Source organism: Eptatretus burgeri, chromosome 5, assembly GCF_056783735.1.
Source record: "Eptatretus burgeri isolate ZD-2024b chromosome 5, Ebu_testis_v1, whole genome shotgun sequence".
NCBI classification, from domain to species: domain Eukaryota; kingdom Metazoa; phylum Chordata; class Myxini; order Myxiniformes; family Myxinidae; genus Eptatretus; species Eptatretus burgeri.
The window spans coordinates 99,111,540-99,127,504 of record NC_140965.1 but is presented as its reverse complement, the minus strand read 5'-3'; the positions used below and the strand labels follow the sequence as shown (position 1 = coordinate 99,127,504).

Here is a 15,965-nt window from a genome sequence, read left to right as displayed (position 1 = left end):
GTAGGCGATCCTAATCCGTATGCATGAATATTTTCCCACCTGCAGAAGCTGTCAGTCGCTGACAGACCGTCGATGAGTGAGGAAGTTTTAGTGAGCGTCGTCAGATTTTAGTTTTTGACAAAATGACGGAAAAACTTGAACAACACTACTGCATCAAATTTTGTGTAAAGCTTGGCGATTCCCAAGTGGAAACGATCCGTAAGATTCAACAGGCCTTCGGGAACGAAGCAATGGGCACCACACAGATAAAAGAGTGGTACAACCGCTTCAAAGATGGTCGCAGATCAGTGGAAAGTGAAGCACGTTCTGGTAGGCCCTCAACATCCCGAAATGAGATCGTCATTGACCAAGTGAGGACCCTGCTGATGCAGGATCATCGAATCACGATCAGAGAACTTGCAGACAAGGTGGGCATCAGCATTGGATCCGTTCATTCCATTGTGACTGAGGATTTGAGCTTAAGGAGAATCTCAGCGAAGTTCGTGCCAAAGCTGCTAACGATCGAGCAGAAGCAACTCCGTTTGGAGATCGCACAGGACATGCTGGAGACTGTGAACAGCGATCCCAAATTCTTCAACACAGTGATCACTGGCGATGAGACCACAGTGATCCGTCATTTTGTCAAAAATGAAAATCCGACGGCGCTCACTTACACTTCCTCAATCATCGGCGGTCTGTCGGCGACTGACAGCTTCTGTAGGCAGGAAAATATTTACGCATACGGATTAGGATCGCCTACATACGTGCACCAAACCACGCCTCCCTAGCTTCATTTGTTTACGCACGAAAAATTAAGGTTGGATACTTTTTGAACACACCTCGTGTGTGTGTATATATGTATGTATATATATATATATATATATATATATATATATATATATATATATATATATATATATATATATATATATATATATATATATATATATTGTTACGGATTTCAGAATCTGATCTGAAGAATGCAGACCAACATCCAGGTCCTCAGATAGTTATTTCCCTAAATGCATGTCCAGGATAGACCCATCCCCATGTCTGGTGGGATTCTAAATGTAATGCGTAAAGAGGGGTAAAGAATAGATCCCCTCTCTCATGGGAAGCTTTTTCTCTTGATGACAGACACATTCATGCATGGCGTTTCTTTCACCGATGCTGACGCCTGCCTTCCCCCGTTTTTCACGGATGCCGTGACCTGCCTTTTTCCAGCGCCGTTCGACACCCCATCCAGCAGCTCTATGGACGCTGGCTTGCTTCTTTTCATGTCGGGCTGAACAGTGAATTGATAATTGTTGTTGACAGTTTTATGAGCGCTTGACATTTGTGCTCGGTAATTCTGACAAATGGCTGCTTTTTGGTCACCCGGCACCACAGACATGGCCTCGTAAGCAAGGAATAACCCAGGGGCCATGCGGGTTGTCACGGTAACAGTGTGCAAGTGAGATGGGGTGAATTGTGGGGGCAGTCTGTGCCGTCAAGACAGGGCGCCTATAAAAAGAGGGAGAGGTCCGTTCGGGGGTGAGCGGTGAGAGTGTCGCGCGCACGGGTCAGTCGACAATGAGTGAGGCACGGGTCAGCCGACGAGTCCGTTTGTCAGTCAGTTTGCAATAGCTGGTTGCGGTTCTGACAGCTTTCAGAGCGTTTCATCATTCCAGTCAGACGGTTTGCTTCATCCATGACAGTCAGACGGCAGCTTCGTCAGTTCCAGTCAGACGGTTGGTTGCTTCATCGTTCCAGTCAGACGGTTTGCTTCATCCATGCCAGTCAGACGGCGGCTTCGTCAGTTCCAGTCAGATGGTCACTCTTGGCGTACCTGTTTCTTGGGGGCATCCCATAACGTCGACTGGCGTTCAAGCCTATATGTGAGTGGGTGCACAGCAATGCTGGGTGCAAGCAACGGACAAGGCACGCTTACACATTTCAGGACATTTTTGTTTGATGGACGACTTCTATTTGGTGAGCAAGACGATTCTTCTCCCCCCCCCCCCCCTGAATGATCTGCTGGTTACCCTTGTCTGTGTTTAGTTGTTAAGTAAGTCAATCCCTGATAAGCATCTGCTCCTTGTCTCTTTTTCCATCACTTTGATTGATTTTGCCTGAGTAATTATTTATTTGCTTGCCATCTTTTTGATTGATTTGGAATTTATTTATTTTTACCTCACAGAAATAAAAGTTCTTTTTACTTATTTATTTTCTAATTAATAAATTGCTTGTTGATGTTCCAACCTCTCTGTGCTTGTCCTTTCCTTCCATTGATCCAGCATTGTCCGAACATAGATAGACTGGGAGGTAATTATCACATGACTTGACCAATAAATAGTCGGCACGCACAAGCGGTTAAATGCTCGGCCGCCCTAATTAAGATCTAATCAAGATAAGATTGGTGCTTTGCCAAGGGCGCGCTCCCCGTTCAGGTAACCATGTGACCTCTAGTTAAACAGCATAATAAGACGGTGGACACTGGAACTCATGGTTAACTGGGTGGCGTTCGTGGTTCCAAAGCAACGTATCACAAAGTTAATTGTGAGCGGTGGCCCCAGCTCCGACTCTTCCAAGAACAAAGGGGGATTAAACCCCCGAGTAACAATCTGAGTCATGCATGTACAAGAAACGTCTCTGTATCCATGGCCATAACAATATATATATATATATATATATATATATATATATATATATATATATATATATATATATATATATATATATATATATATATATATATATATATATATATATATATATATATATATATATACACACACACATTTCTATATATATATACACACACACATTTCTATATATAGATACATGTTTTGTAAAACTACGAGAGTGAAACGAGCGCTCTGTCAATCCCCAGTGGGCAAATTCCTACACCAAAGCATCACCTCCAACTCAGAGGCATCAGCCCGGTGACTCGATCAAACGGAAAAAGAGCATCCAGTCAACATCTGTCAAACATCAAAAAGAGCCATCGATCCAGATTTCAGTCTTATTTGCACTCATCAGGATGACACACCGATAAATATCTAACCAATGCTGCTCACATTCGTCGTTTATAAATCATATGCACTGCCTGACTGTTATGGTGAGCATCGCTGCAGAAATCCATGGCATACGTATCCAAATGCAGTGTATTAATTTGACCAAGCCTGTGAAAATATGATGAAAGTTTCTCTCATGACAAACTGTGAAGCCTGGGTGCTCTTGCAAAATGCATGGTTTTGCGAAATACGATGTTATCTTGGTTTGCGAGGCTACTCAAATGGGGCTTTGCTTTTGCAATGCAAAGGTAGAACGTGTTAAATGAGCAGCAATTAATTCACATTTCCAAGTTTTTTTTTGCATTCTGTTTTAATTAAACTTGAATCAGTGTAAGTTTAATGCTTCGTGAAGTAGATGGGTTTTATTGGAAGCTATGTGGAATGTAAAATCATGCAAGGGAATTAGTCACAACCTATTCTGTACTCTTAAAGCATATTTTACAACTCTCAGCTGAAACATTTCAAGTTGTAACCAATTTGAGGAATTGAAAACATTCTGCCCATATCACAAGATTGATTAAAACCCAGGTGACCATGCTATAATTGAGAAGACCCTGTTGGGAATATTCATTTCCTTAGTGTTCTATAAATTAACAATGATTTATGTATTAATCAAATTGACAAGAATGATTTAGTTACAAAATTAAGTAACTTTTACATTCTGGTTTACTTTACATTAAAAAAAATATATATTTATCCTCCGCCATCGAAGATGGACGGAGGTTACTGTTTTCACCCTGTCTATCTGTTTGTTTGTTTGTTTGTTTGTGAACAGTATTACAGAAAAACTCCAGGACGGATTTCGACGTAACTTGGTGGGGGGATTTGGTATGGTTCAAGGATCATGCCATGAGATTTTGGACTTGGTCCAAAGTCCAATATGGCCGCTATGGCGGCCATTTTGAAAAAATATTTGAATTTTTGTTTTTGCATTTCTACATGTTTTACGTGATTTCCAACCAAAAAATAAATAAATTTGTTAGAGAAAAAAAAAATTTTGCAACTTTTTTCAAAAAAATTTCGATTTTATTTGAAAAATATTTGAATTTTTTTTTTTTGCATTTCTACATGTTTTAAGTGATTTCCAACCCACCCAAAAAAATGTCAGAGAAAAAAAAACAAATTTTGCAACTTTTTTTCAAAAAAATTCGGATTTTTTTTTGGGGCATTTCTACATGCGTGTCAATCAAGTTTAGTTTATTCAATCGTGGTTCAGTAGAGTCTGATCCGTTTTTACCTACAATGAATAGGATATCAGATTCACTTAAGTGACCCAGCAGTATTGGCGGCGGAGGTTTTGCACTCTACCAAGTGCTCCCCCTCTAGTTTAGCCTGTTTTCTGTAGCTGGCTTTGGATTTCAGCATGAATGAGAAAGTTGTTTGTGCTTCAAACTTTGCTCCACAAGCAGATCTTATCTTGTCTTGCTGAAATTGTCTCATTGCTTCATTGTTTGCTTGAGTGTATAAAAGAGACACTGGTTGAGCACTTAGTCAGAGAAGACTCCAGCGTTGATGGGGTGCCTCCCTCCATACGTATTGTCGTGTCCAGGGGCTTAAGACTGACTTGGACAGACAGCTAAATAGTTCTACCTTGGAGGCGAACACGTGAACCTTGGAGATTATGACACGCACGGGACGGGGGCAGCGAATGCACATAGCATACGGAATCACAAGGGTTTATACTCGAACCCAAGACAAATAGACAACACAAGTAAAGTTAACAAATAAGGGTTTAATAAATATAAATCAAATGTTTATCATGAAAATGAATCAAAACGGGGAAATAAAGAAACGTGAGGTAATCTAAATTCCCATTTGAGGCGCCTCCCCACAGATGTTAATACAGACAAGGGGGAAGAATAAATAAAGGAAAAATCCTCCCTTTCTCCCGGCACTTAGCTATACGCCCAGGAAAAGGTCATGCAGGCAATCACATACTGGGAGAAATTATTCTTAAACCCTACAGAATTAACACAGCACCACACCCCTGTGTGGTGATACATAACACTTAAGTTGACAGTTTCCCGACTTAATTTACCTCGAGATATCTCCTACACATCCACGGGCCATGCCACTCTGAACAGTCCTACCTTTACTATGAAGTTCCTCCATCTACCCCACAAACATAACATTATGCCTTGAGTGATTCAACTCTGTTCAAATAAATTGTTAAACGAACCTGTGAGTGAGTTTTCTCCAACACAAGAAATCACTGTGATAATGTTTGTTTGTTTTGTGGTGAGATTGTGACATTTATGTTTGATGGTGACAAGGATGGTTTGTTTTATTTTACTTATTTTAGGAGTGTTTGGTTGCAACCTTTTAATCAAAGTAAACATGAAGAATATGCCTTGAGGAATGAATTCCAGAATGACGTGATTCCATGACTCATGCTGTACTGCTTTGAAAGTATTTTTTGGCTCAGAAACCATTTGAAAACAAAAATTATTTTCAAGTGCACCTCATGGAGTTAGTTAACCATTCCGAAGTGAAATAAAACTGCAATCAAACAAAACATTTTTTTTTTCTTTTTGTACATAGTTGAAGCTCGTGGAAGAGCGAGTACGAGTACACCGAGTGGATCAAAATACAACAGGACAAAAGGAACAGCAGAGAGAGAGTGTGGGAAACAGCAATAGCAGAGCCAAATGCCAAGACAGAGGGAGGCAAACAAACAATGGGAGCAGGGAGGAATGGAGAGCAGGGGAGGATGCATGGGGTGGACAAGATGGATACAGAAGGAAACTCTCAGAATTGAAAACTGGAATATTGGGGTCAGGTGAGGGGAGGAAGGGGGGTTCACGAGGGCAGAAAATATCATGGTTTTGGATTGGGGACAATCTGAGATTGTGGTGAACAGCTGTCATGAAAACCAGGAGGGTAGAATGACATTGAAGAGGATGTGGAATAAAAGAGGAACAAATGAGTGGAGCTGAGCAGTGATCCTGGATTTGGATAATTTCACCAGAAGGGGGTTGATGGTGGACAGTGTGAGCCCAACAGGAACCTGGGTGGGCCAAAGCATGGAAAGAGCATATGGTGCAAGACCAGAATGGAGACAGTAGAAGAAAGAGAGACCACCGACCTGTCTGCAATGGTGAAGTGATAAGCCCATAGACTCAGCTTCATCACAGGAGATTCCAATAATCTTAAAGCCCTTCGTTTCCACGGTGTCAAGCTGAGCAAGATGTGAGGCAGGGGAGCCAGCCCAGAGGGGAGAGCAGTACTCCATTAAGCTGCAGATGAAAGCCTTGTGGGCGGATAGGAGTTCAGGTGTGCCAAGGAAGGACTTTGTACGACGGAGGATGCCCAGTCGGCGGCTGGCTTTGGAGGCCAACATTGAAATGTGGTTTGCCCAAGAAAGGCCATGGTTGATGGTGAGACCCTGGAGTTCCAATGACTGAACTTCCTCCAGAGGATTTTAAGAAAGTAGATTGGTGGGTTTGCCAGACAGACCTTTCGGAGAGAGATAGTGAGAGTGTGAGATTTGTCAGGATTGAAAAACATATTCCAAGTGTTTTACCTGCTTGTGATTTTTTTTCAAAGTCTGGAGAGAGGAAAGAGGCTGCAGCCTGCCTGTCTCGAGAATGAGGGACGTTACGGTAGAGGGCAGAGTCATCAGCAAATAGATATCGAGGATTTTCCAGAGTCAGATAATCATTGATGAAGATCAGGACTAGAACTGGGACCAGGCCCAGAACACTGCCTTCAGTACTCCCGCCTTTTTGTGACTTTTACAGTATATAACTCTTTACATGGCATCTCCAGTTTGGGCCTTAGCTATCCTATAGTTTATCTTGTAAGGGAGGTTTTTGATTTTATAGATTTGTGATGTGGATAGAAAAATCAATTATATTTATATTTATATCTATTGAAGAATCAATTATGTTGGGGCATTCTCACTTTGATGACATCATCGGGCACGTGATTCGGCAGCCATATTGTTTTTTGAAAAAAGAAATACCTTCAAAAATCTTCTTCTCTGAAGTGGCTGAACAGATCGAGGTGAAACTTTACAGGTCTGACCGCCTGTCCATGAGCAACAAAAGGTGTAAACATATGATGTCATTGGTTACATGGTTTGGCAGCCATATTGGAATGATGAAAAATATTAAATAATGTTTTCTCTGGAACCGCTTAATCAATCAATGTGAAAGTTCACATTTATGATCGAGTAGTGATGCGGAATATATCCAGTACATTTAAATTTAAACTTGAATGGACACACGGTCTGGCAGCCATTATCATTAATTTTTTTGATATGGGTTGTTTTTTTTTGTTATTAAGGCTCACTTGGCTGTGCCTGGATGGGTTTGAAGGTGGAAGAGTAGCATCTGAAATGCAAATCCTATCCATGTTCCTTCTGATGACTTCATCTTTGCTTTTTGCTTGTTTGGGTTCCTTCTGATGACTCCAATACAGGACTGTACATATTTGGTCTTCCATTTGACTTGAATTGAATTTATTGTAATCCCATTCTAAATTCAATTGAATCATGAATAACAATAAACAAAACTCATGGGCCAGGGTCAGGTGTCCAATCAAAGTGGGAGGTCTTGGTACCCGGTCATCAATGCCAGCAGTTATAAAGTGGCAGTTCTAAATTTTATCTCTTATTAATTACGTAATACACAAATGCCACAAAAAATACACTACACAAAAACAGTCCTGGTGAGGGTCTGCAATCTCTAATTGCTCTTTTTCTTGTTTTTTATTAATTTGTTTGTGTGCAAGATATCTGAAAAAGTTATGGACGGATTCAGATGAAATTTGCTGGAGAGTTTAGGAGTACAAGGACGAATTGATTACATTTTGGTGAAGATCCGAATCCCGATCTAGATAGGAGAATTATTTGATCCTAAAAGTGATTTTTCACCATTGAGAGATCGGGCCAAAAACGATATAGTACTGCATGGCGTGATATTTCAAAAATGTACTGGGCCTGATATGTTCTCGTGGATCAGGCATTGTGTGGCAGAGGTATGCGATCTACCGAGTCCCCTTCGAGTTGTGACTATTGTGTTAAACATAAGAATAGGCAACTATTTATCGCCCTGTCTTTCGCAATTGCTGCCAAAGTTTCGAATTTAATTTAACTTTGACACAGAAAAATACCTTATTTATTCCCACACGAGCACATAACTCATGATGCTGGGATTCTAAAGTTCAAGTGTTCGAGAACATGCTGATTATTTTTCATGATCTCTGAGCTTTCTTGTTTTACATGTGTTATCTGTCCAAGCTCTTTCGTGAGCCTGAGATTGCCATGAGAAGAAAAACGCAGAGATTGGTTAAATAATGTGTGAATTTGATTCGTCAATTTGACAGTGGTATTTATATTTGTTAACAACAATTACAAGGCTGTCACTACTGAATGATAATTATCCAATGACAATGATCATGAACGAATCCAAAGGTCAGGTATGGGAGCATGTGCCAGAACAGCGCGTCGCTGCATCCACTTTCCGCCGGTACTCCAGGGGCCTCCGTCTGGCCATCCCCCAGGCAGATGCCATGCCCATCCCCATCTCCTTGAGATGATGGTCAACCTGTTGCAACCATGAGGCACGTGGTCGGCCCACTGGCCTCCTCCACTCATGAGACTCCCTCGCTGAGAGAATCTGGTGAGCAGGATCAGCATCAGGAAAACGAGCCACATGTCCATACAGCCGCAACTGACGCTCACGGACTATGCAGGTAACAAATCTCATCCGAGTCTCTCTCAGCAACCGCTCGTTGGACACAAAATCCGACCAACGATAGCCAAGGATTCTCCGAAGAGACATGGTATCAAAGGAATTAAGTCTCCGTCTCAGATCCTTGGTCAGAGTCCAAGTCTCGCACCCATAGAGCAAGACTGGAAGTACCAAGGACCTGAAGACTCGGACTTTCGTCCTCCCGCACAGGTACCGTCAGCGCCACACCCCATGATCCAGTGAATCCATGACTCCCCAGGCCCGACCCAGACGTCTATTGACCTCTGACTCGCAGCCAGCAGAGACATGAATATCACTGCCAAGGTAAGTGAATCTCTCCACGACCTCAACATCCTCACCACAAACAGACACAGACAGGACAGCAGCATCCAAGATGTCACCGAAAGCCTGGATCTTAGTTTTGACCCAAGAAACCCGAAATCCCAACGGCTCCGACTCCTCATTCAGCAACTCGAGGGCCCCCAAAAGGATATCTAAAGTCTCCGCAAAGATGACTGCATCATCTGCAAAATCAAGGTCCGAGATCTTGACATTCCCAAACGATGCACTGCAACTTGATCTCTCCGACATCCCCCCTAAAATCCAGTCCATACAAGTGCTGAAAAGTGTGGGGGCAAGTACACATCCCTGACGAACTCCAGTAACAACTGGAAATAAGTCAGAGATGGTACCACCACACTTCACAGCACTCTCAGTACCAGAGTAGAGTTCAGACATCAGATCGATCAGTTTTGGTGGCACCCCACGAAGACCAAGAATCCTCCAGAGGACATCCCGATTCACTGAATCTTTGTATAAATACGTCTGCGTTCGGTGAGGACACGAAGTGCAAGGATACGTTCAATCGTTGACCTCTTTGGTGTAAAGCCCGACTGCTCAGGACGCTGGTGCTCAAGCAGATGGTGGCGAACCCTATCAAGAATTATCCGAGCAAAGACCTTGCCCGGCACTGAGAGCAGCGTCACCCCTCGGTAGTTGTTGCAGTCTTGGCGATCACCCTTCCCTTTCCAGAGAGGGACAACAAGGCCCCTCTTCCAGTCAGTTGGGATGATGCCTGTGTTCCAGGCAGAGCACAAAACTGCATGCAACGACGCGAGTGCAGCATTTCCACCAGCCTTGAGAAGTTCGGCATGGATGCCACAGATCCCTGGAGCTTTGCCCCGTTTCAACTGGTTCACCGCAGCCCGTGTTTCCACAAGCGAAGGTGGACCACAGATGATTCGAGGGTCAGCAACAGGGATTGTAACACCCTTGACGTCCAACTCGACAGCTGGGGGATCATCCTGGTACAACTGCTCAAAGTAACCGGCCCAGCGGGCCTTCACTTCAGATTCCTCTGTCAAGAGCCTACCACTCTCTGCTCGAACTGCAGTGCTCCGAGGGATGGGCTTGGATGAACGTAATGCGCGAATTCCCCAGTAAGCGGGACGAGAATCACCTGTCCACAGGTGATGCTCTACCCCCTCACAGATTCCTCGCACATAGGCCTCCTTGTCCACCCTCAGTGCACGTACAGTTTTATGCCTCAGCTCCCTGAACAGCTCAGCTCTGCCATTCAGCCTGGCCCTGTGACTCTGGTCCATGGTATCCAGTGTCCCTTGAGAGACAAAATTCTTCTTTGCCCTGCGGTGAGCTCCAAGGCATCCACCGGCAACATCAAGGACGGTGGTCTTGAAGGCGCTCCACAACTCTTCAGGACCCCCCAAAGCACCCAGACCCCCCAAGTGTCCACTCAGCCTGTTTGCAAACTCCTCAGCTACTCTCTCATCCCTGAGCTTGGCAACATCCAGCCTAGGCTGGGATGGTACCATTCCCCAGGATTTAAGGTGCAGCTTTAGAGTTGCTACAACAAGCCTGTGGTCAGTATTGAGGAACTGAGCACTCCGGTAGACCCTGCAGTTCTGGATCATCCTCCAACGACCGTCAATGAGGACATGGTCAATCTCCTTTGCCACACCGCCAGCGTTGGAATACCAAGTCCAGCGATGAGCTTGTGGGCGCTGAAACCATGAACCAGCCACCCTAAGTCCATGACTTCTTGCAAAGTCAAGGAACTTAGTGCTATTCTGGTTCATAGTTCCTGACCCATGGGGACCAACACACACCTCATAACCATCCCTATCAGTTCCAGTCGATGCATTGAAATCCCCCAAGACTAGAAGTGTATCTCGTCTGTGGCACTGATCAACCACAGACTCGAGTGTGGCGTAGAATGCATCCTTCACGGTGAGATCACTCGCCTCAGTCGGAGCATAAACAGAGACCAGGGAAATGACACCTAAGGAGTGACGAATCCTTAATCTCATAATACGCTCGTTGACCGGTGTGACCTCAATTATCATTGGGGTCAGCTTATTGGACACAGCTGCAGCAACTCCTTGGGTATGGTAACCATCAGAGCGACCAGACCAATAGTAGGTGTAACCACCCACCATTATCTCGCCGCAATCCGGTCTCCGAACCTCAGAGAGAGCTGCAATCCCGATGTCCAAACGCTTGAGCTCAGATGATAACAGAGACAGGTGATCATCCTCTCTTAGGGATAGGACATTCCAGGCACCCACCCGAAGGGACTGCCTCAGGTTAACCCAAGGAGACCGCCGTCTGGTGGACGACACCTCAGCACCACTCCGACACACTCTCCCGCAATCTGACCCAGGGATGTTACCCCGTGGTTTCCCTCCTATCATCAAAGATTGGGGGTCCCGAAGGCTTTGCCCCAATCCCGTCATCTGGTGAGCTGCCCTGCGAAGGGAAGCTGCACAGGAGGTACTCCCACGGAGTGGGTTTTCAGATTTTTTTGCGTTTTGCGGAATGAAGGGTTTTACGGTGGCCGGAGTGCAAATCCTGCCACCAACCTCCTAATAAGAAGTGACCCAACTGCAGGAGGACGTCCGCAGACACAGTTGGGCACTAGATATGGATGGCCGTTGGCTCACAAGGAGCTCCTCCGCCCTTTGACAGGTTTTGTTTTTAATCCTGCTGGGTGTCCATATCCAAACACCCTCCTCACCAGAAAACCTGGTGGGGGAGACGGTTTTGTCGCCGACAACCCGACCATGGAACAGGTTAGTACAGGTTTACATGGTACCTGTAGCAGGTCACAGATCGAACCTGACCTGACAACTGAATTGTTTTGAACAATCCAAAGCTGAATTGTTTTGAACTATTAGGAACTTTTATCTCTTCAAGGAAGCTCAATTTTCTTCCTAATTATTACACCTTTCATGAAAGATCAAAACCAACAAGGACTTCCTCCCCCCCCCCCCCCCATCCCATTTCAGGAAAAAAAATGTTGCACCTTTGCATCACAAATTAAAGAAAACAGAGCATTTAACAATGCAGAGCCTCACCGGGGTATATAGATTAGAGGAGATCTGGAAATTATGGATTGGGCGAACGTACACATGTGTACACGTACACACACACACACACACACACACACACACACACACACACACACACACACACACACACACACACACACACACACACACACACACACACACACACACACGCCTCTATTCTCAAGGCTGAGAGTAGGGAGTTTACCTTTGGAATTGTTAAATATATTTTGTTACCTATCTAGCACCAATGTATTTATACAAAGATCAATGCATCATAAAATACCTTCAGCCTTCAGCAGCATCTCTGCATTTTGTTTGCAAGCATGGCAGACATTTTGACTTCCCCCACTTGCCCCACCTTCCCCTGCATATTTTATGTTCCTTACTTTACCTGTCTTTCATGTTATCTCCTTCCACCCTTTGTTCCTTTCTCTCCACAATCCTGCCACACTTTCAATCTTCCTTACTCTCTCCTGTTATCATCCTTCTCTTATTGTTCATTTTCATACCTTAGCACTCATAGCACTCAACTACCCCCCCACCCCCAACCACAGCCATGTGTATTTAAAACACAAATTACCCAAAATACCGATTATATCTGATCTATTAAAAACAAAAACAAACGGGGAACATTCCGTGCATATTCGCACGCAGAACTGAGGGGAAAACAAGAACAGGGCACATTCTGTACATATTCATATACAGAACTGATATGAGAACCGATTTCGATGGATGCACATCATTGGCTTTTCACATCCACTGATAAATCACATATTTAATGGCATCAGACGATATAGGGGATACAGGCACTACCAACTTCCAAACTATTAAAAGCATAATGTAAATTAAAATTAAAAAATACAATTCATGAATACAAGATAAATACATAACCCTTTGGGAGGAGACACACACACACACACACACAAAAACACACACACACACACACACACACACACACACACACACACACACACACACACACACACACACCAACGACAGTTTGTAGAATCATATTAACCCTTTATCCTACAAGTTCAGAACTTTTAAGAGTATCATCATTGTATTATATGGGACAAATGGAATAGCTCAGATGCAGCGCAACATTCGTCAGGCCTGTCTCGCCTGTTTCATTCCCAACAAATTAGGATCTCATGATAAACTACCTTGAGGACTCCCAGTTACATGGTTACATCAAAGAGTTTATCGTCCTATCAGAGTGGATGTTAAGCTGGCTGTCCCCTATGTTAGCATTTGCTTGGGAACTTTAAACATCATCCAGTGGCTTTCATAAAAGATCGGCCACTTTCAGACAGATATCAACAACACAATCGCAAAGCAAATGTTTATATTTAGGTCCAAAAAACAACACGGAGAAAGCCAATTATCCCAAAAAAGTGTTCTTGAACATTTTATATAGCATGTCTCTGTCTCTGTCTCTGTCTCTCTTCCCCTCCTCTCTCCCTCTCGCTCTCTCCTCCTCCCCTCTCCCTCTCTCCTCCTCTCCCACTCCCCTCCTCTGTAGTTGTACCCAATTGTTGTCCCACCACCCCACTATCAATTTAACCATGCATTTCCATGAGCCTCACTCTTGAAATGAAAACGAAATGAGGCTTGCTCTTATCTTATCTCTTATCTCCTCGCTCTTGAAAAAACGTTTACCGTAGAAAAAAACGGAACATGGATTACTACCACTCCCAAGAAAAGCTGAGAACAATCACCACCTAACAGGGGCAGTCATAAAATGGTCACGTTTTTTAATTACAGTCAAATGAATCCTGGATTAAGTTTGCATGTAACACATGAGGGGTTGAGGCATGAAGGAGAGCATGTGCAAGATGCAAAGCAAGCTGGCAGCTCCCTATAAGTCTGCAGAGAAGAGAAAGGCATGAATCAAACAGGTTCAGTGGGTTCTCATTTGTTGGAGCCTGGAATTTAGTTGACACAGATACTCAAGATCACATTTAAAAGGTCAAGAAAAAAGCATTTAATAAAACAAGTTCAATTCTGTTTTTAGCTTTCATCCAGCTCCAGATAAACGAACTTGAAGTTAAAATCACAGACAATAACTTTGGTGGTTCAAGATGCTCTACCTTTAGAGAAGATTTATGAAGGTGCACATTACACTGGAACTGTTGACGTGGATATTTGTTAACCACACAACACTGTAGTATATATAATTTAATGATTCTGATGTACCGTACTTTGATACAGAACATTGGTGCAACTGAAGCAGTTTTTTGGCAAGGATTATACTCGGTGGTTTGTCATTGCTTTCCGAGCAGTTATGGCAAAAATTTGGAATTTGGCCATTTTGCCAGTGGTAGCTAGCCTACTCTTCACAAAGGACACTGTTGGATGTCCTTTGCCAGCATTAGTTGGACGTCTACCAACTAATGCTGGCAGACTGAACATCCAGTTTAACGTCCATTTGAGGGACGTGGCACACGTTGATGAATCACCCTGGCTGTGAAACACAAGGACGACCGTTTACAGCCAAGCTTCGAGATTCAAACCCAGGCGAAGAGAGCTTTGTAGCAGATGCATGTACCTATCAGGAACCCAGTTAGCATATACATATATGTATATCTATGCACATATCCACATAAGTAAACGTGATGCAGAGTCCAAAAGTACATGGTATTGAATTTAAAGATGTGATTTGTGATTACCATACTGTACAAACTATGCACTCCTCCAACCAGGAAAAACATGACTTTATCTAATTTTAAAAGACAATATATCTGTTCATAAACTTACACAAGTGGATGCCATCAAGACTGACAGGAAGGAAAGTTGAAGAGTATTGAAGATAAAAGTCAACTGCCAGCGATAGCTCTGGATGAAGTGAATATTTGAAGTTGGGTTTGCCCAATATAAAATATTTCTCCACCCTCTGGTTCCTTTTGGTGTCAACCATGCCACGTTGTTGTCTTTACAATGAATGATCTGCCTCTCGTTTATTTATTTGTTTATTCATTTAATGTTTATTCAGACTTTTTTTTTGTTTCTGTCATTCGTTTCATTTCATTAATTTGTACATTGGAAAAGGGAGAGTAAGGTAAAGGAAATGTGTGGGCAAGAGAGAAACATGTAAGTCGATTTTTAAAAGTTCAACTTAATTTTGGAACAATTATCGACTATAAATGGATGAGGTGTGTGTGTGTGTGTGTGTGTGTGGGTGTGTGTGTGTGTGTGGCATATTTTTTGTCCATTAATTATGTACGTCTATTCATTAAGTTTGCACTATTGAAATGTACCTTTTGACCCTATCGACTGCTGACACCGTTTCAACCTTTGAAGACCCTTTAAGACCCCAAGACCCTTAACACCCCTAAAGATGCTAAAGACCCTGAGGACCCAAAAGACCCTGAATACCCAAAAGACCCAGAAAACCCCAAGGATGCAAAAGACGCTGAGGACCCAAAATACCCTAAAGATACAAGAGTCCGAGACTGACAGGAAAACCAAATAGGAGACAAAAGATCCAGATAAACCAAAAGACCCAGAGGACCCAAAATACCCTAAATATACAAAACACTCCGAGACTGATAGGAAAACCAAAAAGGACATAAAAGATTCAGATAACCAAAAAGTCCCTGAGGACCCAAAATATCCCAAATATCAGGTCAGGTAAGGTATAAGAGCATGCACCAGAGCAGAACGTCGCTGCGTCCACTTTCCGCCGGTACTCCATGGGCCTCAGTCTGGCCATCCCCCAGGCAGATGCCTGGACAATCCCCATCTCCTTGAGATGCCGATCAACCTGCTGCAACCTCAGATCAAAGGGCGGATTAGCTCCTTGTGAGCCAACGGCCATCCATATCTAGTGCCCAACCGTGTCTGCGGACGTCCTCCTGCAGTTGGGT

General features: G+C 43.5%; 1 protein-coding gene across 2 annotated transcripts in view; it reads right to left on the bottom strand.

Annotated features, from left to right (window-relative positions):
• LOC147027037 (bifunctional 3'-phosphoadenosine 5'-phosphosulfate synthase 2-like) overlaps positions 1 to 14,996 on the bottom strand; it is a 100,935-nt gene extending 85,939 nt beyond the window's left edge. Inside the window, exon 1 of one of the 2 annotated variants that reach the window (XM_085883128.1) lies at positions 14,857 to 14,996. In XM_085883128.1, coding sequence (XP_085739254.1) covers positions 14,857 to 14,871 — 15 coding nt within the window. In that variant the 5' untranslated portion in view covers positions 14,872 to 14,996. The remainder of the gene's footprint in view (positions 1 to 14,856) is intronic. The other variant, XM_085883129.1, reaches the window with a different exon arrangement.
• Positions 14,997 to 15,965: the final 969 nt, after the last annotated feature.